The sequence below is a fragment of the Syngnathus leptorhynchus genome, chromosome 13 (assembly GCF_054491065.1).
Source record: "Syngnathus leptorhynchus isolate UIUO chromosome 13, UIUO_Slep, whole genome shotgun sequence".
NCBI classification, from domain to species: domain Eukaryota; kingdom Metazoa; phylum Chordata; class Actinopteri; order Syngnathiformes; family Syngnathidae; genus Syngnathus; species Syngnathus leptorhynchus.
In genome coordinates, this window is record NC_141207.1 from 6,313,818 (window position 1) to 6,339,468 (window position 25,651).

The 25,651-nt window shown below is 43.8% G+C and overlaps 2 protein-coding genes across 4 annotated transcripts; both read left to right on the plus strand.

Moving 5' to 3' along the window:
- The first annotated feature begins 241 nt into the window (after positions 1 to 241).
- On the plus strand, positions 242 to 3,565 carry hmg20b (high mobility group 20B). 3 transcript variants are annotated; one of them, XM_085927573.1, is made up of 9 exons: positions 242 to 357; positions 589 to 736; positions 1,264 to 1,464; positions 1,746 to 1,866; positions 1,952 to 1,998; positions 2,206 to 2,272; positions 2,443 to 2,658; positions 2,769 to 2,901; positions 3,164 to 3,565. In XM_085927573.1, exons 2-9 carry the CDS (start codon positions 656 to 658, stop codon positions 3,174 to 3,176), a joined length of 879 nt encoding a protein of 292 aa, XP_085783699.1. In that variant the 5' UTR covers positions 242 to 357; positions 589 to 655; the 3' UTR covers positions 3,177 to 3,565. The 3 variants fall into 3 exon arrangements, with proteins under 3 accessions (XP_085783699.1, XP_085783701.1, XP_085783700.1); XM_085927574.1 differs by having other exon boundaries at positions 259 to 284; XM_085927575.1 differs by having other exon boundaries at positions 2,769 to 3,565.
- Positions 3,566 to 4,587: 1,022 nt separating this feature from the next.
- unc13a (unc-13 homolog A (C. elegans)) lies at positions 4,588 to 25,168 on the plus strand. Its single transcript, XM_085928022.1, has 45 exons — positions 4,588 to 4,609; positions 6,952 to 6,981; positions 7,067 to 7,166; positions 8,433 to 8,550; positions 8,648 to 8,771; positions 8,852 to 8,922; positions 9,039 to 9,093; positions 9,436 to 9,465; positions 9,538 to 9,733; positions 10,676 to 10,789; positions 11,677 to 12,492; positions 12,570 to 12,663; positions 13,095 to 13,141; positions 13,229 to 13,307; positions 13,651 to 13,656; positions 13,721 to 13,795; positions 14,000 to 14,219; positions 14,396 to 14,623; positions 14,696 to 14,837; positions 14,916 to 15,085; positions 15,159 to 15,274; positions 15,898 to 16,061; positions 16,140 to 16,293; positions 16,401 to 16,469; positions 16,657 to 16,746; positions 16,815 to 16,949; positions 17,228 to 17,361; positions 17,441 to 17,526; positions 17,739 to 17,865; positions 17,944 to 18,040; positions 18,561 to 18,704; positions 18,804 to 18,881; positions 18,960 to 19,037; positions 19,132 to 19,220; positions 19,288 to 19,434; positions 19,507 to 19,630; positions 20,579 to 20,584; positions 21,578 to 21,607; positions 22,238 to 22,294; positions 22,430 to 22,510; positions 22,654 to 22,801; positions 23,355 to 23,411; positions 24,414 to 24,506; positions 24,635 to 24,794; positions 24,880 to 25,168. The coding sequence occupies exons 1-45, from the start codon at positions 4,588 to 4,590 to the stop codon at positions 25,166 to 25,168; spliced, it is 5,490 nt and encodes a 1,829-aa protein (XP_085784148.1).
- The last annotated feature ends 483 nt before the right edge of the window (positions 25,169 to 25,651 follow it).

The following is a 25,651-nucleotide window of genomic DNA, read 5'->3' on the forward strand; positions in this document are numbered from 1 at the left end:
ATTTCTGCCCTTGAATTTTCTTCAGATTAACCACAGCCCACTCATACTATTTACAAACCGGGGACTGTTATTAATATTTACTACGAAGGAATTTATCTCTGGTGTCGTAACTAACGTTTTTACTTTTCCGAGAAATTCACTTGTAACAACGTACCTTGAAGAGGCCCAATGATCTTACTAACCAATGGGGAGTGACTGTATTGACCAATCAGAATGAAAGAAATAGACCAATCACGTGCAAGCCTGGCTTTGGTTTCCTGTTTTAGAGAGGAGTTTTTTTTCCGGTGAGCAGAGTAATTATTATCCATACGGAGTAATAATTTAAAAAAAAAAGCTTTATACAACGACATATTACCTGTAAGTTCATTAAGCTACAAATTACTACGTCTACTGTTTTTGTAATTGTTCTCCCTGCCCGCCCGTCTGCTGTTTTTTTGTTTTTTTTTTGTTCATCTTGTATATTGTTACACAATTAGCCCTACTGGATGCTAGCAAGCTTTTTTAGCAAACCAGAAGTGGCGTCCATGCGGGGGACGTTATCGCTTTCCTTTTATTCAATTTTCCTCTCCTGTTTCCCCCTCCCCCCAGATACAACCTGGCATAATTCTGACGGAAATTGCTTCATTTAACGCTCTAAGCAGGACTGAGGGGGATCATGGGTGGCGTCAAACAGGAGCAGAATGATGCTCCGCAGCAGCCTCGACCCTCACAGTCCGCAGAAAATCCTCAAGAGGAGGTGGGTGCTCTGTTTTAATACACTACAACCTCCCAACATTAGCTTTCCGGCTGCTTTCTTTTCAATTTTCCCAATATAAATAATGGTATTGAAATTCATTGGGTAAAACAGCCACCACCAGACAATAACAGGAGTCCTCGGTTTACGACGTAGTGTCGTAGTCCATCACCAGCCTATGCTCGGTGAGTTGTTAAATACTAACTGTAGTAAATATTGACATGGAAAAACACTAGAATTTCATAAATATAAGCCAAAAACAGAATGATGCTGTTTAATAGATTATTGAACATTATCCAGATGCATTTTATTGGCCTTTAGAGGTACCAGCGTTATACTGTTCTATGGCAAATTTAAATTAGAAATGTATTTTCTACACCTATTTTTTTCTAGCACGTCAGATTTTTGCAATGCTCTAATTTTTTTTATATTTTGTTAAAACCTGGTGTCCTAGAGGAAGAGACGTTTGATTCAAAAATTAGTTGACCAGTTTTATTATATACCAGTGTGACTGCTTACTTTCACTGCAGCCTAAGAAGCGAGGATGGCCCAAGGGCAAGAAAAGGAAGAAAGTGCTACCCAACGGTCCCAAGGCACCAGTCACTGGGTACGTGCGCTTCTTGAATGAGCGGCGGGAAGTGATGAGGGCCCGGTATCCTGACCTGCCTTTCCCGGAAATCACCAAGAGGCTCGGAGCAGAATGGACACGATTAGCGCCTAATGACAAACAGGTAAATCACGATCAATTGAAAGCCCTGAAAGAGGATATTGACTTTTTAATTGCTTGTATACACAAACTCGGGTCGCTGGTCTGCCTGCCCACCCATCAAGTGTGGAATTACACCACCCAAGTCAATCTTGTAAACTTCCCATGTGAGAAAATGTCTTTTAAGACAAATACTTCAATTGCACAACCGGTTCCTCTACCTTCATCCTGCATCTCTCACATTTTATCAGGACTCAAGGGAAATCTTAATTTGTGTCATCTTTCATCTTGAGTGTGCATTTCCAGCGTTACCTAGATGAGGCCGAGCGGGAGAAGATGCAGTATGCCCAGGAATTGAAGGAATACCATCAGACGGAGGCATATCAGATCACCAGCACAAAAATACAAGACAAAAGGATCAAGAAAGGTGGCTAAGTTGTTGTCTCCACTTTACAAAGCACCAAATATGTTGTGAAATGTGCTCTTATACTCACACACCATCTCTCTTTCAGAGGACAATCCATCTGTGATCATAAGCGCCAGTTCAGGCTTGCCAAAGGTGCGTGGCACTCTTTACACACACTCCAAGAATCATTTCAATTTTGCCCAATCCAACTGCACTGATGAAAACCCGAGACACGTTTATGAGAGTGTCGAAACAGATCTACATTGATGTTTAAGTTATTTTCATTTTTGAGTCAGTGTAGTTCCAAACTCCAACCACATTTTCAGTCAAGTATATAAATGCTCTTTCTTGATTTGTCAGACATCCGAGCTCCCCAGCAGGTTTGACATCCCCATCTTCACAGAGGAGTTCCTTGATCAAAACAAAGGTAACACAAATAAGTCAAACATCTGTTTTTAGGAATGTCGGGAGACATTGACAAACAAAAATATGTAATATTAGCCACCGTATTGGAATCGGACATTAAATCCAGCATCTGTATGATTTTCAAATCATTGCAAAGTTGCATGATTGTTCATTCTCTCAACCGGACCACAGCTCGAGAGGCGGAGTTGCGTCGACTTCGCAAAGCCAACATCGAGTTCGAGGAGCAAAACGCCGTGCTGCAGAGGCACATCAAAGACATGTACAACGCCAAAGAGCGCCTGGAGGCGGAGCTTAGCCAGGACGAGAAGCGCACGCAGGCGCTTCACCAGCACTTGCTGGCCATTAAACACACGTTGGTCAACAGTCTGGCTGCTGTGCCGCTACCAGGTTTGCTGCATGAAGTATAATTTGAAAGATTCCACAATTTCAATACTTCATACGACTACAAAACTTTACGAGAGTCACACAAGTTTTCCCTCCGCTGTGTCGTTTAACAGGCACGGGCGAGACGGCGACCTTCGGAAACTTGGATTCGTATCTCAGTCGTCTCAGCGGCGCTCTCGAAGGGAACCCTCAAAAGCACCGGGCCTTGCTTACGCAGCTTTGCGATGTCCTCTCTCACCTGGACAGGTAGAATACGGCTTTGTCATCGCCACACAAAAAAAAAAAAAAAGAAAAAAAACACACTGAAACACTCCTCACAAACTTAACTTCCACTTAATTCATTTGTAGTGAGTTGTTTAACCACCCGAAGCTAATGCTAACCTGTGCTACACCTCAAGCACGCCATAAACCCAGATTTGTTGTAAAGCACCTCCAAAAATCCTTTTTTTTCCATGTGGGCCCCACAAAATGTGATATATTCTCCAAAAACACATTTTATATTTTCAAGTGAGAAGTTATAGAACAGCTGCGCAACCTCTGCCGGCCTCCTCAGTCATTCCTGCAGCAAGCGGATGAATATGTCAGGTGCAATCGTCTCGAGGGATCGAAAGGGCAGTTCCGTCGGTCGAAGTTTGGACCGCTCCCTCTTCTGCACAAATGTGTGAGTTCTCCAAAGTGTGCGGAAACTATTTTGAAAACGCGTTCCCTCTGTTTACTTTGTCAATAATGAGGGGTTTACAAGTAATGCCATGTTGCATTGGTGGCTGGGATTATCTGTGTGTGCAGTGTTATAACTACAAGTCGTCATATCAGTTTTCATCTAGTGTGAACTTTAATTGTATTTTTTTTTTCCAAAATGCTGTTTGAAAATGTGCTGAAAATTTTCCAATATAAAGTGAACAAGCTTGTCTCTCTTGTCTTTGGTATCACTCACTCATTGAGCAATTTATACTTTCTTTGAAGATCCAATATGTGATGTGTATTCAAATGAGCGCTTTTGAAAATACTTAAAAGATAATAAGGATCAGAGTTAGCAAATTAACATCAATGTTTGTTGTTGTTTATTAATACACATATATTGTACACATTGTAACTCTATAATTAGATTGTGCAGAAATACAACCACAAAAATAGGCGTAGTATTATTTAGAACGGCACCATTTTGGTTTGTTGTAATTAATCATGTCTTCCAGCAGATGGCAGTGTTGCCTCACACATCCCTTGCTCTGTTGCTGCTCCTTTGAGAGGCAACTTAAAATTCGTCTTTTGGGAGGAACAAAACAAGTTGTGCAAATATGAATGTTGCCAAACAGGAAATTATTTGTTGTAAAATAAGCAGTATGTCTGTATTTGTTTTCATGCAAATGATTTTCCTTTTTTGTCTTATTTAATTCCTCACAAGTTAATACGATGAAGTATTTTTTTTTTTAAAAGAGAAATGTGTATCCATATCGAATTATAAAACGGTAAAAGGCTCCGGTTTTTAATTTCGACACCCTGATTTCAATCGATCAGTCCATAAACTAGTAGAAATATTCCATGGGCGGAGCTAACAATATGACGTAGCTTCTCCCCCGCCTCGCGCTGTGACGTCACCTTTTAGATGGGGAGCTGTCTATTCAGCGCTGGTTCTGAAATCCCGACAAAAATGGCTGAGAGGGACACCAGAAGACCATTTTAACGCAGGGACACCTCCTCTTTATCTTTCTAAATATCGACGGGAGGACCTCGGCGCTCACCGTCAAGCAAAGTGTAAAGAAATTCCCACTCATGTGTTGCGTCGCGATGCACGTCGGGCCGCGGCGGTGGTGCTGCTGCTGCTGTTAGGCGGACGTGTCACATCTTCCTCGCCGCTTCAAGAGCGGCTTTTGACGGTCACTGGGAAAGTAGCAAAGAGGCCGGGAGTTGACGCAATAAAAGCCTTCTCGAGAGATGTCCTTGCTGTGTGTTGGAGGTAAGACATTCATTGGTTAGAGCGTTCTAATGTGTTAACATGTCAGTCGTGTGTGTGTCGAGGTTCCAACATGGACACATGACCAACATTGATTTGTGGCCAGTATGAAATGTAACCCGTGCTCTTGTTACTCCAGACACATACTGGAAGTACATAAGTCTGTGTTCTGGTGGTTCAATTCAGAGAAACATCTTGCATACCTCAAAAGTCAAACAAAATCTCCGGAGTTCAAATGATCATCACGAATCGCCTGGTGAGACCTCAGCTCAGCAAGCATCAAAAGGAGTGGACAAACTTTTATGCACTAGTTCGAGATTAGCATCTGAAAAATAATTATGGATGTATTACATGCAAATTATGCCCCCCCCTCCAAAAAAAAAAAATCTATCCACAGCAGGTTTACAAAAAATGTAAAGGTCTGTGGTCTTGAGTCCTCCAAAGCCTCTAAGGAGAGCCTCCACCTCACCTTTATGAATCTCCTCCATCTTTTTCCACACCTAACTCTGAGCCGCTCTTTGCACAGATGTCAGGTTGGAGATTCAGCCTGATCCCTTTAGGATGTCCTTTGTGTTGTCATGGCAACCGACTGGTCGCTCTATACTCCCTGTGTTCTTATTATGACGCTCTGTTGTAGGCCCCAGGCGAAGCTAAATTGTGTTTTATGTTAGTCGGCTTAAATGGTGATAAACATGCGCCGACAGCGATGTGACATCACGACTTGTCTTTGACACGTTGGATTGTGTTGTCACATGAGCTGAATAAGCACATTTCAATGTGGACACAGAAGCTACACTCGAACTAGCCTACAAGGACATGAAAAGGAGTTTTGGAATCTTCAATTAACTTTTTTTTGTTTATAAATCACTTATTTTGGTCTCCTTTGTTCCCTTTGTTGTTAAACTCAAGGCCTGAGGGCCACGTCCGGCCCATCACATCATTTCTTATGGCCCGTGAATGGAAATTTTGTACGTTGTGTATATTCTACATATTGTGCAGATCAGGCTGTAACATCTGAAGTGGACCATCTCATGAAGTACGCGCTGCTTGAGTTGCCCTATATTTGGTTGCATTCCTTTCCCCAGATTTCCTTTTTTGGAAAGAAAATGAAATCTCGCAATGGAAATCTGCGGAACATATTTTGCACTCATCCCTTCTCTGCTTTCCCGGTAGTGCCGCTTTAGTCTTATACGCCTTCAAGCTATGAATGCCCCCCACCTCAAATGCCCCCCCTCCCTACCCCCAACCTTGTCACGCTGAAGTGGTTATTTTTAGAGTTGGGGATGCAGCTCGCTGTGCCAGCTCACACACAGAGATTAATGGAGCACGAGAGAAAGGCAGAGGAAGGGTGCACACGTGCACGCTCGCCACATGGCAGCGAGAGGGTGAGGGGAGGGCTGCCTGCAAGGGGGGGGGGGGGGGGAGCAGCATTTGAAGAGGAGTGTTGACAAGGGGGCAACCCGACATGCCATTTATCGCCTGTTTTCAACGGAAGGGACACAAGCAAGGAGATTTCCTGGGGATAAACGAGACTATATTACTTTTATAATCCAGTGGATGAATTTTCAAAATGTCACGTTAAATGAAGTCACTTGTCTATCCCAGCATTAAGATGAGGGTGGGGCATCCGCTGTTGGCAACACGCCCTAACATATCAAGAAGCTCATTGTGAGTCATCGGTGACAGCAGAGCGGCATCATAATCAGAAGCGACTTCTTAAAATAGTCGTGTCAACCCAGAAGGCCCTTGAGATAATCATGCCCATCAGTTGAATGAGTCCAGGGGTCGACTGTTTTCGAAAAGTTTATAAGTTGCCAAGATCAAGGGTCAGTCAGGCTAGCATGGCAATGTCCTAAAAAAAAAAAAAAAAGCTTCGTCTTGAATGTCAACGCGGCATCAAGGCAAGCTGAGCTGTGAATATTAATGCCTTACTTCTGAACACTGTTTATAACGACCTCGCTGCTGGAAGGCATGAATAGTTAATGGGCCCTTGACGTCACTGTGCTTTTAAAACGTCTGATGCCAGCGGAGGTGATTAGCGTCGAGGATGCGCCGGAGTTGGAATGCAGACGTGCTGCTCAGTGTCGTATCTTTGGTGAAGCAGCATGTGGCTCATTGTTATTGTTATTTTACAAAAGTAAACAGTAACTTAAAAGCGTTGGGTCATCATAAATGTCACAATTCTCGTTCAAGTAAAAGAGATTTTAAGTTATATTGGTTGAGTTAGATACTAACGAAGTCTCACGAGATCCGTTTGACCTTTGAGGCAATTTTTCCACCCCCCCCAAAAAAATGTATTGAACTCCAGATTGTACCACATCATATTTTATTTTGTGTTTTTGCAGTGAAAAAAGCCAAGCTCGATGGACCCCAAGGTAAGATTTGTACTCTCATTCATCTGGCTGGTTTCACATATGCGGCAATTGTTTTCGGATCTACATCTATGTTCCTGTTGCGCAGAAAAATTCAACACTTACGTGACCCTGAAGGTGCAGAATGTCAAGAGCACCACCATCGCCGTACGCGGCAGTCAGCCGTGCTGGGAGCAGGACTTTATGTTGTGAGTCACTCTTTATATTTTCTTTTTTTTGCGGGGGGAAAGCTTTATCGTTATCGCCGACCATCATCTTGCCACCTGCCTGATAATGAACCACATGTTTAAATTACTTTGGGGCAATCATCATGTCGTTTTTTTTTTTTGTTTTTTTTTGCGCCAAGCGGAAAGGTGTCAGTGCTTTCTTTTTCAGTTCACATATTTGTCTTTGGTGTAAAGCTGTAATATATAGACCACTTTAAGAGCAGATGGCAAATATAGGCAAGATTAAGTTTAGGTGCTATAGATCACATTCACACAAATGTCACCCTGTGTGGGGGGGGCTCAGTGGGTGGGCTCAGCTGTGGCATTTATAACTTTGTCGCCCTCATCTTACATAAACTCACTGGATTCTTTATTAAGGATAAGCAGCGCAAGCTAACGGGGTGCGATACATAGCACGAGATTACTTCGAAGAGCTTTTGCAGCATCAGACAGAGAGCGACTTTGAGGTGTCTTTGTCATCGACTGCTCCCAAGCTTTTGAGTAATGACTGGAAGAACGAGACGAGTGGGCGACAGGCGTTTCCTCTCGCTGGGCGGCTTCTCCCTTTGTGATTTAGCCAGTCGTGACTCGTCTCTGGGAAGAACTCACAAGTTATGACCATATGAGAACTTGAGGTCCAAATGTCTGCTAGACTGCAGTGACTCATGATGTCTTGATGAATATCAGTTGTCTATTTTTTCTTTCTCTTCTGTTTCTACACAAAGTTTGTAACCAGTGTGTGTGTGTAGTCATTATATTCGTTTATTCTAATCATTCATTTGAATATTCATCCAGAGCATTTCACTTGAAGTCCAAATTTAAATGTCGACCTAAAACAAAAAGCGGGAGATGGATACGGGAAATTCGAATCGCCCAAACAGTTAGCACACGCAGATGAGTCTGAGTAAATGAGATTTACAGTGCTAACGTAGCTAACGAGCGCCTTCACTGTAAACACCCGACTGTGTCCTCCGCCTCCTCTCGTTTTTTTCCCCTCCTTTTATGAAGCGGCACAATACGCCGCTATTTACTAGATCATATCCTCGCCTTCCAAGGAAACGGAAATGTATTTTCATGAATGCCCTGTGTGGGGTTTTTTTTCTAGTCGCCTGGGTGAAGCAGCATGTGACTCAATGCCCAAGATTATTTTTCTACTACCTGCTTTCATCACTGTATCATATCTAAAACATAATACTTTTTTTTAGATTTACTTGAATCCTTCTCCTTCCTTCTGTCCCTGACCCACAGTGAGATAAACCGGCTGGACCTGGGCCTGGCAGTAGAGGTGTGGAATAAAGGCTTGATATGGGACACCATGGTGGGCACCTTATGGATTCCACTGAGTAGCATCCGGCAATCCAATGAGGTATGCGGCAAATTTCCTTTCCATCCTCACATACATTTGAAACATGTGCTAACTGGACACAATTTTTTGTTGTTTTTGAATTTTTGCTTACAACCAGGATGGTCCAGGTCAATGGCTAACGTTGGATTCCAACGTGATCATGTCTGAAAATGAAATCTGCGGCACCAAAGATCCGACCTTTCACAGGTTGCTGCTGGACACACGATTTGAACTGCCACTAGGTTAGCTGTCATTTTCGTAATCAAGTGTTATTGTTAAGGTCGACTTAAGAATATCATTTCAAATGTTACATTCACCGCAGACATTCCAGAAGAAGAAGCACGATACTGGGCCAAGAAGCTCGAACAACTCAATGCCATGAGAGACCGAGATGTAAGAAATTTATCGTGTGTCTATCGTGTAATTTTCAATTAATTCTAAAATAGTTTTTTCAACTTTTGACTATAACTACATTATCTATGGTTTTTTTATTATTTTTTTATTTTTAGTTTGCCTACCAAGAGGAGCAAGAGAGGCCTCTCCAAGCACCATCCACTCAGTGCTGTGAGTATAAAGCGACCAAGCACTTCTTCTCCCCTTACGGCTTTTCATAACGTTGCACTGCCTCCTACCCAGATTCATTTAGCAACTGGACCAGAGGTTGCAATTGGGTGGGAGATGGTAATAAGGCTTAAAGCTGATAACAGGCGTAGTATGACTGCGAATTGAAGTGACAATGAAGAAGGTCATTATAAATGTACAAATGTCATGAAGACGCTACAAACATCCTCCCTCGAAGCCCCCCCCCCCCCATTCCACTTTATTCCAGACTGTGCAATTGCATTCCTATTTTCATATTCAGGTAATTCTGCTAATGTGCTTTTCCATCCCGTTATCTATTTACAGGTAATTGGAGTCTGTGGGGAGATCAGCAAAGTAAGTCCGATGCATTTACGCTCATAAATCTTCGCTGACTCGCCACTAATAATCATCTCGTGCGTCCAATAGATGACGACCCGGATAGCGCCGTGGACGACAGAGACAGCGACTACCGCAGCGAGACCAGTAACAGCATCCCGCCTCCTTTTTACACCACGTCTCAACCCAATGCCTCCATGCACCAGTATCCCATCAGGCAGCAGCACTACAGACTACAGTATGATGATGACATCCATGACATGGACTATAACCACGGGGATATGAGGTAGCGCTTCACTTTCATCATCATTTCCACCGTTTGCTGGAAATGAATCTTACGTGCGTACTTCGGGTTGCCATGGAGATGATCGGGCGAGCTAATACAAAAAAGAAAATCCACTCATTAGGTACACCCACACAATCTAATTAGATCTAATGCAAGGGCTACAGCGGAGATTACCATAAAATGAAGCACTTTTAATTTCCTTGTACTGCTTGCATAGTGACCATGGAGATATTGCAAGCAGACTGTAACACAAAGAAAGAAAGAATTTGAGAATATGATTGATGAATGGTGGCAGTGAACTCAACTCATTTAACTTGATAATAAGCATGTAAAGCTTTGCTTTAGATAAGTCGATAAGAAGAATGTCACAGATAGGCTCATAAATAGATTTGAACACAAATGGTGGTGCAACACATGTAGACCAAATGAATATACCAATACTCACAGGCGTATTCTTTCTCATTTGCGAAAAATGTTTAACGTCACGGCAATTTACACGTTTAATCAATAGCTCTGAAAATCAAACAAGAAACAAAATATTAGGTTGTCCTGGTGTACCTAATACAATGTCCAATGAGTGTTTGTTGAGATGAAACGCAGGCACCTTGTTTTTCCAACGTATCAAATCACAAACAAACAAAACAACAGAGAGTATTCGTTTATAAATAAGTCGCTTTGAAGATTCCGAGCGTTTCGCCCCAAAGACGACTCGTGCCCGGCGGCCATGTTTTGTTCCACTTTGTTGTACACGCTTTCCCCACTGTGCTCTTTCTCCCTCAGAGAATAAGGCTGACTCCAGTCTATACAAGTATCTTGTATACTGGTTACGTTGTCTTTTGTGTGTGCGTGCGAGGACCCTTTCTAACAAATCCGATGTGGTTTCTCTGCCTAAATTGAGCTCTACCTCTCCCCCCCCTCCCCTTTCCCCACTCCTCTTACCAGACCCTATGATAGTTTAGACTTGGCCACCAACGGGTGCAGCGATATCGACTCAGGCTCAGGGTCGAGCCGGCGTACCAGTCGTCAGTATTCTCTAGACAGTAGGCTGTCCGATAGGTGGGTCTCTGTACCTCCTCTGATCTCGTCCTCTTCTTCCCGCTCAAGCCTGTGACTCAGTCTCGCTGTGACGTCATTGGTGGACTTGTCCCGTCCTCCTCGCTCACTGTGCTTGCATGCATGCGCTTTTACCTTATTTTGATGTATACTGTATGTCCACAAAGGAAAAAAAAAAAGAAAATGCTGGTCCTGCATCTACTGGATCCACACTCATAGCCCGGAGACCTCACATAACCTTCCTCTTAAGTGCATCCCACATGGTGTATTATTGAACCGACATGACGGTAATCAATGGAGGCGGCACAATAAAGCAGCAGTGTTGGCTATGTTTGTGTCAGACCTCTCCAAGAATGTGACTTGCATTTAATCAGGGGTAGAAGTCTTTGTCCACTTTGCAGCGAACAACTTTAAATCATCTGTAAATGGAGATCTTGTAGTCCTCTGAACGCATCGGACTCCAGCAAGTCCATTGCTTCCGTAATGTATGTCGATCCTGTCAGTCGGTTGTGTTCACTCCCACAACGGCGCAGACAGATATGTGGCTACATCACATTGCAACAGCTCTATTATTCTCACTCACAAATGACATTAATGCGGCAGCAGGATCCGACTTTGGGTAAGAAATCGAATTTGCCTGCAATATGAACAAGGCCGTAGATGCATCATGAGTTAAACACCTCCCACCTCCGCTTTCAAGCCTGCTGGTTAGTTGAAAGTCACTCCTCTCCACTAGTAGCTTTTCTTTGAACCCTTTCCAGTCTTAACCTCAACACAAGCCCCTTAAATGTCCCACTAACCAACATGTCAAGCCCTTAAAAGTCCAGGAAAGCTTCTAAAGCTCTTCAATAGATGCATTGATATCACAGCTTGGTGTGTTTCTCCCTCAGTCCAACAGACAGCCGCTACGCCTCATCAGGCGAACTGAGCCGAGGCAGTTCCCAACTCAGCGAGGAATTCATTCCCGAGGACGGCGAGAGTTTACGAGGTTCCGAGTTCTACGACGAAAACGACTCGTACCATTCCTGCCACTCGTCTATCAGTTACGGCAAGGAGGACTTCCCGGGCTGGGACGGGGATGACCAGCAGGGTGTCTACAGTGACGAAGGCAGCTACGTCAAAGACGGCGGTGAAGACGGGGCGCTCTATGGCGACGAGGAGGGCGACATGTACGAGGAGCGAGGGGGGTACAACTATGAAGATGAGGAGGAGATGCCGTACGAAGAAGATATATACCCCATAGACGGGGTTGTCACTGAGGAGCAGGAGCCGCCTTACACCCCCACGAGCACCGCTGCCACTCTCGCTCCCCCATCTGACGCCGTGTCCTCCAGCAGGCCTCCACTAGAAAAGCAAACATCTTTACATCAGCAGCAGCCTCCTGAACAACTGCAACCTTCAAGCACCGCCCCAGTCCTGCCTCCTCTCAAACCAGATGACACTTCAACCCCTTTCACGTCCGACTTCACCGACGTTCCCTTTGAACCTGACCAGCAAGACCTCTTCACCACCACTGCCACCACTACCATCAATACCACCACCACCACTATATCACATATTCCAGAATCTGATGCCAAGTTCCAGGAACCTGAGCCAAAATCCGAGGTGCCTCTTGAGGAGCTGCCGTCGCCACCGGAACAACTCCCGGATGAGGAGATCGTCCCCCCGCCCCCTGAGGAGAAAACAGAGGAGCCTCCTGTCCCCAGGTGAGTTCTGTGAGTTGAAAGCGGGGCTGTGTGACGGACGGGTCTGGATAACAGTGCATCTTCAACCTCATCTCCAGCTTTCCAAAAAGGGAACTCATGGAACCAGGTCCTGCCAGAGCCAAAGCCAACTGGCTCCGATTGTTCAGTAGAGTACGACTGCAGTTACAAGAGGTACGATGTTATATGACGATATTTTTGCTGTGTCTTTTAATTGTTGCATCGGTTCCTGCATGTTTATTATACCAGCTTTTGTGGAATATTCCAGTATTTCTCCTATTTTTTTATTTTTTATTATATCGTCTTGCATTTTATTCAGTGGTCTCTGTTTACCCCGAGCCTTGTTTTGCCATTTCATTGTTTTCTTTTCAGTGGTTTGCCACACTCATAGCGATTTGCATGTTGTCCATTCTCCTCTGGCTGGAGCAGTTTCTCAGGTGGGTGTTGTGTGTTAATCCATATCATTTATTTTTAATTTGTCTCCTGCACATCGACGATTATTTGCTAGGGATGGACAAGAATAAAAAATGAATTTAGTTTTGCTGCTCTTATTATTTTAGCAATTGCTTCTATACTAACCATTTATCATTTTGTGTTCTCCTCAGGCCCGAGGCGAGAGCGTCGGCATTGCTTCTCTGCTGTTATCGGCGGGGTACGTACTGACGATCGTGACGTATAACATCTGCAGTTGAGTGAGTTGTCATCCGTGATATGTGTGCGTGTTTTTTTTTCTCCTCAGGATGGGCGGTGCGCTTTATAGTATCGACAGCATGCCAGACCTCAGGAAGAGGAAAGCGATGCCTCTGGTCAGAGATCTGGTGGGTTTAATCACTTTAAATTCTCCACTGTCCATGTATTACTCAGCTTCGGGAAACAGGCCGTGCTCTGCTTTATCGTATTCCATCTACCATGCCTTTTCCAGTCCCTCCTTGAGTGAGGCATCGTGTAAAAGTGGAGATGGACATCCACCATTTTTCACCATGTCCTAGTAAAAAAAAAAAATAATAATAATAATAATAATAAAGTATATTTGTCAAGACATGTTAAGACTCACATATATTGTCCTCACAGCCACAAAAACAAAATAAATGTTATACAATCTTGTTGTATCCGTAACGTTCTTCTCTTCTTCTTATCCCTGCCATCACACGAACGCCGCAGGCTATGGTGAGTAACAAAATGTTTATTTGCACTTCTTGATTAATAATCGACTTCTTCTCCTGCCAATCAGTCATTGGTCCAGAACTCCAGGAAGGCCGGTATCACCTCAGCCCTGACATCCAGCACCTTGCATAATGAAGAGCTGGTCAGTAAAACATTCAAAATACATCTCAATTTGTTTTTCTTCAAAGCATAAATATTTATCAATGTATAAATATATTCAATATTTTGATATTTAGATGCACAGCCAGTGTTTATTATTGCCAATTTATTAGTGTATACAATGTATGTAAAAAAAAAAAAAGAGTACTCATAACTCCGTCATGGTGTATCCCCTATCCAATTATAGAAGAGTCACGTCTACAAGAAGACCCTGCAAGCTCTCATCTATCCCATCTCCTGTACCACCCCACACAATTTCGAGGTGTGGACCGCCACCACGCCCACTTACTGCTACGAGTGTGAGGGTCTGCTTTGGGGTATCGCTCGCCAGGGCATGCGTTGCACCGAGTGCGGCGTCAAATGTCACGAGAAGTGCCAAGATCTGCTCAACGCCGACTGTCTGCAAAGTAAGACCTTATGCCCTCGCAGGCACCATTGTTAATGCTGCTACAGTGTCTCCTTCAACCTACCCCGTTTTATTTTCATTATTTTTCTTCTGTGAGATGATATTAAAAGATGTTCATCTTCTGTTGTCATCTACTGCTCATAAACGTTTCTATTTTTTTTATCAACCGTCGTCTAGGAGCGGCCGAGAAGAGCTCGAAACACGGCGCGGAGGACCGCACTCAAAATATTATCATGGTCCTCAAAGACCGCATGAAAATCCGAGAGAGGAACAAACCGGAGATTTTTGAACTCATCCAAGAGGTCTTCACCGTCCCCAAAGCCACGCACGGCACTCAGATGAAGCAGATCAAACAGAGCGTGCTCGACGGTACATCCAAATGGTCGGCCAAGATCAGCATCACGGGTGAGTGAGACTTGGAGGTTGGTCATTACCTTCACACAACGTGCTCACTTGACTTGTGTGTTCTTCTCCTAGTCTTATGTGCGCAAGGTTTACAAGCAAAGGATAAAACCGGCTCCAGTGATCCCTACGTCACAGTCCAGGTAGGAAAAACCAAAAAGAGGACCAAAACCATCTACGGCAATCTCAATCCTGTCTGGGAGGAGACCTTCAATTTGTGAGTATACATTTTTTTTCAGTGTGTAATATCTGGAACTGAAAAGGTCCGTTTCTAATCCCTCCTGTGTCCTTTAAGTGAATGCCACAACTCCTCAGACCGCATCAAAGTGCGAGTCTGGGACGAGGACGACGACATCAAATCCCGCGTCAAGCAGAAGTTCAAACGAGAGTCGGACGACTTCCTCGGGCAAACCATCATCGAGGTCCGCACTCTGAGCGGAGAGATGGACGTGTGGTACAACCTGGGTGAGCTTTGTGATTGACTCCGGGGTGTCTCAACCGACTTCATTTTAATCCGTTTCCGTCGGTGTCTTCTCAGACAAACGCACGGACAAATCGGCCGTGTCCGGGGCGATCCGTATGCACATCAATGTGGAGATTAAGGGCGAGGAGACGGTCGCTCCTTATCACGTTCAGTACACCTGTTTGCATGAAGTAAGTGCTTGTGTATTTCTATGGCACTTTATTTCAAATTGTTTTTTTGTTTGACATATTTTACAATATTTTTAGAGCAATATAGGAAATGGATGAATAATGATATGCTAACAGTGTCTCTGAATGAGATCTACTTCTTCAATAATGATTCGTACTGTGATGGACCTCCGCTAAATGCACTTAACTTGAGAGATTCCTTTACTCCAGTGAGATAAAGTGCACGTCTGACAGGTTGGACCTCAAAGACATTTGCATTCTTTCTCTTTACGGAAAACTCGGCTGATTGATTGTAGAAGCTTTGCAGCCCGGAATGGATTTATTACTCGACCCATTACGTAGTGGAGCTTATTAGCTGAATTATAAACAACCAAAATGGCCGTAAAGCACACTATGAATTGTGCATAACACTTTATGGCCTTGCAGTGTTTTGTCTTCTAATGAAGTTTGCTTATTTATGTTGCCTCGTAAACTAAACGATGAATCGATCATTACAAACGCAAACATTGATTTTTAAAAGAGGAATTGAAATGTGATTTCTACTCTCGCCTGGTATTCTAGGTAACCGCCACCTTGCGCAATCAAAATAAACTTCTCTCAACCTTTTTTTTTTCCCCTTCCTCCAGAACCTTTTCCACTTTGTGACAGACATCCAGAACACGGGTGTGGTGAAGATCCCCGACGCCAAAGGAGATGACGCGTGGAAAGTCTACTTTGAGGAGACGCCTCAGGAGATAGTGGATGAGTTTGCCATGCGTTACGGAGTGGAGTCCATCTACCAAGCCATGACGTACGTTCTCGTCCATAACCTTACCTCAAAATGAACACAAATACCAAAGTGGTACACAAATGCATCATTTTTTTGCAGTCACTTTGCCTGCTTATCATCAAAGTACATGTGCCCGGGCGTTCCTGCGGTGATGAGCACCCTGCTGGCCAACATCAATGCCTACTACGCTCACACCACCCAGGCTGCTAACAACGTCTCTGCCTCAGACCGCTTTGCAGCGTCCAACTTTGGGGTGAGCAGCGGTACACAAATGCAACCACTGTTTTATGAAAGGAACATTTACCATTTTGGTTTTAAATACACGTCTGCGCTTTTCACCGATAATCATTTGTTTCACAGAAAGAACGATTCGTCAAACTTCTCGATCAGCTTCACAATTCCTTGAGGATCGACCTGTCCATGTACAGAGTAAGAGAGTTCATGAGTTGTTTTTGATAGAAGTTAAAGAAAATTGTTTGTCTACATGTGTTGCTTCACTTTTTGTGTTCAACTCTCTGTTACTTCCTTACTGTGACACTGTTGCTATTTGTTAGCCCAGATGTTTATTAGCATCAAGCTAAGCGTATGTTTACACTTATCGATGCAATTTCTGTAGAACAACTTCCCAGCGAGCAGTCCCGAGAGGCTGCAAGATCTCAAGTCCACGGTGGACCTCCTCACCAGTATCACCTTCTTCAGGATGAAGGTCTGGATTTTCTCTTTGTAGACTTTGTCCTCTTTCTTCATCCACTAAAACAGATCTCTGTTGATCAGGTCCAAGAGCTTCAGTCTCCACCCAGAGCGAGCCAGGTGGTAAAAGACTGCGTCAAAGCCTGTCTCAACTCCACTTACGAATACATCTTTAACAACTGCCATGAGCTCTACAGCCGCGAGTACCAGACAGACCCGGTGAGCAGATCAGCGATGGACTAAAAATAAAAGATTTATTGGGGCCTTCTCGCAAAACACGATTTCATCCTCTATTAGGGCAGATGGTTTTTATAGTCTGATCTTGACAACATGGGAATAATTCAATTAGATACTCTCCCAATAACAAGAAGAAGAAAAATAACATTGAGCCACATGCTGCTTCACCACATCTACAGCATACTTTCATCAGATCACATGCAACACATGTCTAAAATTATTATAAAATACAAAACAGTCATCATTTTTCCTTCATTCAGGCTAAGCAGGGTGCAGTGCCTCCAGAGGAACAAGGACCTAGTATCAAGAACCTCGACTTCTGGTCCAAACTCATCACCCTCATTGTCTCCATCATCGAGGAAGACAAGAATTCCTACACACCCTGCCTCAACCAGTTTGTCTTTACCAAATTCTCAATGGCCATCTGTTATTTTTCTTTCCCCTCATTTTCTTCTCTTGTTTTCCCCATCCAGATTCCCTCAGGAGCTCAATGTGGGTAAAATTAGCGCTGAAGTGATGTGGAACCTGTTTGCTCAGGACATGAAATATGCAATGGAGGGTGAGTCAACACATTGAGCCTCCACTCCTTGGAGTAATGCTGCCGCTGATACAGTCATCAGTATTAAAGCATCATTTACATAGAATATGCAATTCAAAAGTAATTCGTTTCGGAGAATACCAACCAAACAAAACACAATTACGATATTTATATTATGACTCACATCATTAAAATAGGTAAGGCTAGCTAGCTTTTTTTTATTCTCTTCTCAGAACACGAGAAAAACCGCTTGTGCAAGAGTGCCGATTACATGAACCTGCACTTCAAGGTCAAGTGGCTTTACAATGAATATTGCAAAGACTTGCCTTTCTTCAAGAGCAGAGTGCCTGAATATCCTGCGTGAGTTGTAGCCTGCAATTTAAATCAAATCCATTTTTATGCCATAAATATTCAAATGTTACATATCGCTCTCTATAGGTGGTTTGAGCCTTTTGTGATCCAGTGGCTGGATGAAAACGAGGAAGTTTCTCGCGACTTTCTCCACGGCGCTTTGGAGAGAGACAAGAAAGATGGGGTAAACATTTTTTCAAAGTCCCCCAGAAAATTGCTGAGCTGTTGTTGTTCAGGCGGAATGATTGTAATCTTCTTGCTCAAAGCTATCACTTTCCTCCTCTCGCGCTCCTTCCCCCATCTCCTTTTTCAAAGACTCCTTGGCATTAATAAGACGGACACGGCAATGTTCGATGTACTTGCGAGCTTCAAATAGCTCAGTGAGAGTTGGTTAAAGGAGCTTCCTCTGGATTCCGGAGATTTCGCAGCGGGAAAACTGTCCTTGCCTCATTACCGAGACCACCTGGAGGAACACCTGAGCGCTTTGTTCAATGTTTAGAAATAGACATGAAACAACTGCCAGTTGTGATATACCACTATACAGATTTCCTATTACAGAATCGGGTTTTACTAACTTTTTCAACTCACAACCTGATATGATTTTTTTTGTTTATAAATTTGTCATGGAACTACTCGGAACTACATGGAACTGTTCGATTCCACAAATGGATTTCAGAAATTCTTTTGTCTTTTCTGTCCAACAGTTCCAGGTCACATCAGAGCATGCGTTGTTCTCCTGTTCTGTCGTGGATGTATTCTCCCAGCTCAACCAAAGTTTTGAAATCATCAGGAAATTAGAATGTCCGGATCCGCAAATCGTTGGACATTACATGAAACGATTTGCAAAGGTCAGTCATGCGTAGTTAAATCATTTCTGCCTTAAAAAGGGCCTAGAATGGAGCCTTGAGGTACACCAGGGTCACTTTTTTTTTGGTGTCCTTTTCCAGACGATCAGCAATGTACTTTTGTCATACGCTGACATCATCTCGAAATTGTTTGCCAACTACGTTACTATGGAGAAAGTGGTAAGAGGACAAATACTCACTGCAAGAAACCAAACTACTGTGCGTTCTTGATGAAGTCATTCATTTGTTCTCGTTTAGCCCTGCATCCTTATCAACAACATCCAACAATTGAGAGTGCAGCTGGAGAAGATGTTTGAGGCCATGGGTGGAAAAGATGTGAGTCCTTCTCATTTATTCACTTCTTAATTAAACCAACTAACTCGATTGGTCAAGATTAAAATATGACTGACGCCTCTTTCTGTGTGTTCAGCTTTGTATCGAGGCCAGCGACATCCTGAAGGACTTGCAAATTAAACTCAACAATGTCATGGATGACCTCAGTCGAGTCTTCTCCGTAAGGTACTGAGGCTCATTCTTGCGTGCGCTCTGCATCGCCCTCGTTTCATTTCATGACTTTTTAAAACAGTTTCCAGCCTCACATTGAGGAGAATGTGAAGCAGATGGGCGACATCTTGGCACAGGTAAAAGGAACGTCAAATGTCGGCAATGCCAGCAGCGTGGCCCAAGATGCCGACAACGTCCTGCAACCCATCATGGAGTTCCTGGACAGCAAGTGAGTCAATCATCTATTTTTAGTTTCTCTGTTTCCTGTCAATTTTTCATCATCGTATTCTTTCTCCCCCAGCCTGACTCTGTTTGCCAAAATCTGTGAGAAGACGGTTTTGAAGCGCGTCCTGAAGGAGCTGTGGAAGCTGGTGATGAACACCATGGAGAAGACCATTGTTCTGCCGCCGCTCACCGATCAAACGGTGAGTGCGTGTCAATCGAGGAATGCACTCGGGCATGCGCCAGCACATAACCACATTATATATAATATAACACATTATGGAATCTTTGAGATATTTTAAGCTTTTTTGGAGGTGTGTTAAAAAACAAAGTGTGCTCTGAATGAAATTTCAAGCATTTTATTCTTTTGCAGAAGATAAGCTAGATGGACATATATATGGTTAAAAAAAAAAAAAAATCACCCATAGCCACTCATGGATTGTGTGGTTTATACCGATGAGCGACATGAATAAAGGAGAGAAAATATCTGCTTTCACACACACATATATATTTCAGCCGTTATGTTGGCACGACTAGAAACAAAGATGTGGGTGGAATGTGTGGAACGAAAGAACAACCTTGAGTGTGCTGCAATTCAAGATGGCTCTTTGACTCTAACAAACAAACAACAACCCCCTACCCCCTACCCCCGCTCCACACACACACACACACACACACACACACACACACACACACACACACACACACACACACACACACACACATTATATGATTCTACATTTCCCACAAAAGGAGTGCATCATATCATTTGCATACCAGCTCAGGCCTGCTCTCCACTATGTCAGCCTCGACTTAGAATGTGCAAAAAAAAAAAAAAAAAAGAAGCAAGGTACATTTTGGAAAGCAGCCTGTTGTTTGTTTTATTTTATATATATGTGCTCTATTTGTGTTTGGTTATCATTTGAAGAGCCTCATATCACAATAAGAAAAAAATTGGTTACAAATAAGTCCATTTTTTCCCGTAATTCATGGCTGGTTCTTAATCCAGATGAGTCAATTGGTCCTCTCCAGGTCTTGCGTTGGTATTTTTTTTTTGTGATGGATGTGGGGCTCTTTGCAGCTTGACTGACCCTTCTTTCTGGTTGTTGTGACTATTATTACATCCTGCTCCCACTGCTCTCCCTCCACAGATGATTGTAAGTACAGCACTCCTGCGTGTGTGTGTGTGTGTGTGTATGTCTGTCCGTCTACGGTGATTGGTTGGTTTCTTCTTGCTATATGTGGCTGCGATTTCCCCCTGTTGTTTTTATTTATTTATTTATTTATTTTTTATCCACCCTGCATCTCACCGTCTCACCGGCCGCTCTCGCGTCTTCTCTTGCAGTGTTAATAAAAAAAGAAAAAAAAGAACAAAAAGTTGATATGGAAATTAGATCATAATCATGACAAAAAAAATCATTCCAGAGTGATTTTACACTTTTTAAATAGCTATTCATGTAGGACAGATTGTTTATTATTATGTAGGAATTATTTTTTTTGGGGGGGGGGGTAGAAATCAAGTCATCATTTATTTAAATGTTTAAAATTTACTAATTTAAATAAAAAAAAAATTAACACTGTTCTTCTCCTCCTCTTGTGTCCTTCAACTTTGTCTTTTGAGAAGACAGACGCATGGTGCATTTCAAGCCCCCAGTCCCTAAAAAAAAAAAAATCTCCACCAATCAGTGTTCTCCTTTGCTTTCTTCTCCCCGAATTTATCCCTCAACCAGGAAGCGGCCCTCCTCACCTGTGTCCGTCCGGTATTGCCTTGTTTCTTCTCATGCACTGGGACCCCAAAAGCGATGATCCCTCGGATGACCTCTCACTCCTTTCTCACCTGTTTAAAGTGTTCCCTTCCTTAAAAATCCCCCACTGTGGGTTTGTTGCTTGCATCTGATCTCTTTCAACACTGAATTTGTACGACGCTATCCTGTGCTGTTTGTCTCTCTGCGGACCTTTCATGTCCGTCTCATGTTCTTGTCGTTCACCGGGTTGACTGTAAATGATCCCTTTTTAAACCCAGGCTGATTTTTGGTTTGAAGAAATGACATTCAAGATGGCCACTCAAAAATGGTGCCAATGACAATGTCCCAACATGAGTGCAGCAAGTGGCGAGTGCTCCATGTATTAACCACGTGCTCTCTTTCCAGGGGAGGCTGAAGAGCGCTTCTCACAGCGACGTAAGGACTAAACCCCTTCAGATAAATGTCTCGTGTCTTGCTCTCTTTCCTCCTCCATGTCTTCTTTTTGTGTCTTTGTCTCTCTCTCCCAGCTCCCCCTCAGTGGTGGAAATATAGACTTCTTTATGTTCCTGCAAAACCTTAGAAGCACATTTACATTCTTTTTTTTTTTTTGACACCCTTGGATTAGAAAACACATGTTTCTATTCTAATACAATACCTGGAAATTCCTGAAAAAATACATTTAAACTAAAATTTGCAGACATTTTTTTTTTTTGTGTGGCTTAATGATTTGAGTGTTGGTCTATAAAGGCAAAATCAGAACACTGGTGTTGTCCAAACTGCATATCGAAGCAGAAATAGCGATTTAGTCATTTAGCAGAATGAAAATAAACGTTCACGAAATATGCGCCACTATTGTTACTCTATTTGTGTGTGTCCGTATTCACTGTTTGTGGATGTATATGTGTGCCGCTTTGGAACATGACGGAAAACATTTTGTCGAGAAGTGACTGTTTATGTACGTCGTTGTCTTCTGTGTAAAGCTGCCTGCTATTTTACTTTAAATCACTTTTTGATGATTGCAATAATGTTTCCTATCATTTTTCTTCTTTCTGTTTCTTCTTGCAGGGTACTCAGCTCATCTTTAACGCTGCCAAGGAGCTAGGTCAACTGTCCAAGCTGAAGGTACTGCCAAAGAAGAAAAAAGCAAACATGATGCTCATAGAATTCGGAAAATCCAATTTTTTTTTAACTAAGATGCATCTTTGTTTACGCCGTAGGAGTAAAAGCTTATTGTCTTTTTTTTTTTTTCTCTCTTAGGAGCACATGGTTCGCGAAGAGGCCAAAGCTCTTACGCCCAAGCAGTGCGCAGTAATAGAACTCGCCCTGGACACCATCAAGGTAGGACTACAAAGTTCAAGATGGCTTTTAAAATCGACTAATTTCCAAGATAGGAGATGTTTACAATCGTAACATTTTTGAAATGCCATAAATCAAAATGTTTGGACACTGATTAACCAACCTCCCGGCTTTGTGTTTGTCAGCAATATTTCCACGCCGGTGGCGTGGGTCTAAAGAAGACGTTCCTGGAGAAGAGCCCGGACCTTCTGTCCCTTCACTACGCCCTGTCCCTCTACACGCAGGCCACAGACAAACTTATTAAAACCTTTGTCCAGTCACAGAATGCACAAGGTAACTTGATATGTCTTTTTTTTTTTTTGCCTCTCTGTGACTCCAGCGTCACTTTATGAAGAGCCGTTCTTCACAAATGTAGCAGTCTAAAAATACACTCCTGGTAGCCTCTGCTGCCTTCGGGAACCCAGAGAGGATGACTTTTTTTTTTTTTTTTTAATGGAGCTCAACCGCTGTTTGCAATGAAAAGAACAAGTATCCATCCTCCTTCTTGTTCCCCCGCTCAGCCACCATTTTTATTTTTCTGTCACGAAACAGCCGTTAAGTCCCCGGAGGCCCACTAAAAGTGGACGAGCGGTCACAGAAGCACTGACCTACATATACAAGACAACGTTTGTTTCATGGAATAGTCTCTCGCCGCCACGTTTTTCTCACCTCCCCAGGACCTTCGTAATCCCTCGTATCGGCCTGCGTAACTTAATGGCAATGTGTTTTATTTTCAACCAATCAGATTTCAAATTTGCCTCAGTGGGCCAGCTAGCATGATTTGTTTTTAATGTTCTTTTTCTCCTTTCTCTGTGCACACCGCCCCCTTTTCCCATCTGTCGGCCAGTGTTCGGCGGCAAGGGGGTGCGCTTCACCGCTAGTGAGGATGTTTACCCAGAGAGGGGTACGTTGCTGCCAGGTTCAAAAGTTTTGAGACACGCAGGACTACCAGCAAGCGCCCAACTTCCCCCTTGCACCTCCATGTATCCCCCCCAAACTCTGCATCGACTGAATATACTCCCCGCCTCTCTTTTCCCACGTCAGCCTTTCATCGTCCTTTTCGAGCGTTGAGAACTTTTATGCATGTGATGTCTGTATTGATGAAGCTGCACTTTATACATACCCGCTCGGTATGTATGAGCACACGATGAAGCATGACATCAGACGATAATAACGATGCATCGTTAGCACGGAGGAGATCTGACGCAGCATGATGTCATCGTTAAATCATGACTTTTAGCCAGAAAAGTTTCTTTGTGATCTCTTATGTGAGTAAAGCAGTCCAGATGGACTCCTGCTGTTCTCTTTGGTCTTGTTTGGAAGTTGGCAGCGAGAGCGCCGATCCAATAATCCTTCCCGGAGAGTCGACGAGAGACGAGCGCCGGCTTTACGTGCCAGGAACACTCTGCCTGTCTAACTCCCACCGACACCTTGTTTGGTGGGCGGCGGACTGTAGAAAAAAAAAAAAAGAAAAAAAAGACGGGCAGGCTGCTGCCGTTGACAGAGTGAAGACACTAATTAAAACATTGCAAATGAATGTCCATCTGTCGCCATATCCTGGAATTGTTTAGCGCCTATCTCAGTTGACTTGCATGGCACGAGTAGACAATTCGTTACCTTTTTCGTGCATCCTAACGAACACCTTGCATCTATGAGTGGGCGCCAGTGCAAATTGTTTTTTTCTGAAATGACCAAAAATATGGAACACCTTGCCACCACGGCGGGCCCACTCATAGCAGCTTTAACATATCCAAACTTGCACCTCAGCTTAAAGTCCTGCTCAGTCCATTTCTAATCACCCACTATGGAAATGGTCTTCACTTTTAGTTCTGCTCTTGAGCCTTGGAGGAGAAGACTCAAAGCAAAAGTCAGACGCAAATATTTACTGAGTGTCCGTCCCTGCCAGGCTCTGGTGTGGACGACGCCGTGGGGGAGGTGTCCATCCACGTGGAGATCTTCACTCATCCCAACACCGGCGAGCACAAGGTCACAGTGAAAGGTATTCTTTTCTCCTTCCAAGTAGTTCCTCTGATCATGGAGAAAAGTGAGACTGGTCGTCATGGAAGATGGCCTTATATGTATGAATTGATCCAACAACACAAATGAAGTCTCCTTCTGCCGTGACAGTGGTGGCCGCTAACGACCTGAGGTGGCAGACGCAGGGAATATTCCGTCCCTTCGTGGAGGTGTTCATCATCGGCCCGCACCTCAGCGACAAGAAGCGCAAGTACGCCACCAAGTCCAAGAATAACAGCTGGGCGCCCAAATACAATGAAACCTTCACTTTGTGAGTCTTTTCGCTTGTAACGTTTTAGTCTAAGAGGATTATGACGATGATTTTTGATCTTTTATTTATTTTTTTTCTCCATCAGCACTCTGAGCAGCGAGGTGGGCCCCGAGTGCTACGAGCTGCAGGTATGCGTCAAGGACTACTGCTTTGCCCGCGAGGACCGCACGGTGGGCATGGCCGTACTGCAGCTGAAGGACATGGCCTCCAAGGGCAGCGTGGCCTGCTGGTTGCCTCTGGGCAAACGCATCCACATGGACGAGACGGGCCTGACCGTGCTGCGCATCCTGTCGCAGCGCAACAACGACGACGTGGCCAAGGAGTTTGTCAAGCTCAAGTCGGACCAGCGCTCGGCCGAGGAAGGCCGTGGCTAAGCGCCTCCCCCCTCCCCCCCCCCCCAGCCTTGATCGTGTTTGGTGATGTATATACGTTCATTCCGATGGGGGCGCGTTTATCATTATGGATTACATCAGCCATCTTTGTGGTCAAGTTGAATCGCAAAGTTTTTCGCGTCAGAAAAATTCCAGGACCAGTGTCGAAAAGTAGATACAGAGGTGCAATTTGAACACAAATGAGGGAGTAACTCAAAGGCATATATTCTTTATCCTCTGTGAGAATAGACAAGTCAACTCGTCAAGTCACGGCCATTTTGATGTTGTCCACGTCTTCAAAATGGGTTCCCTTGATGACCCAGTTGAGCATGGCCAAGAGAGAAAAAAATAAACAACCCAGCATGGCAGTCCTTCATGGCAAGGAACTGTCAGATGCTCAGGCCATAGTGAGCAGCCGCATTGTTCTATCACAACTCTCGCCTCTACTCACACACACTCAGGATCTCTTTGTAGATGTGCCGGTTG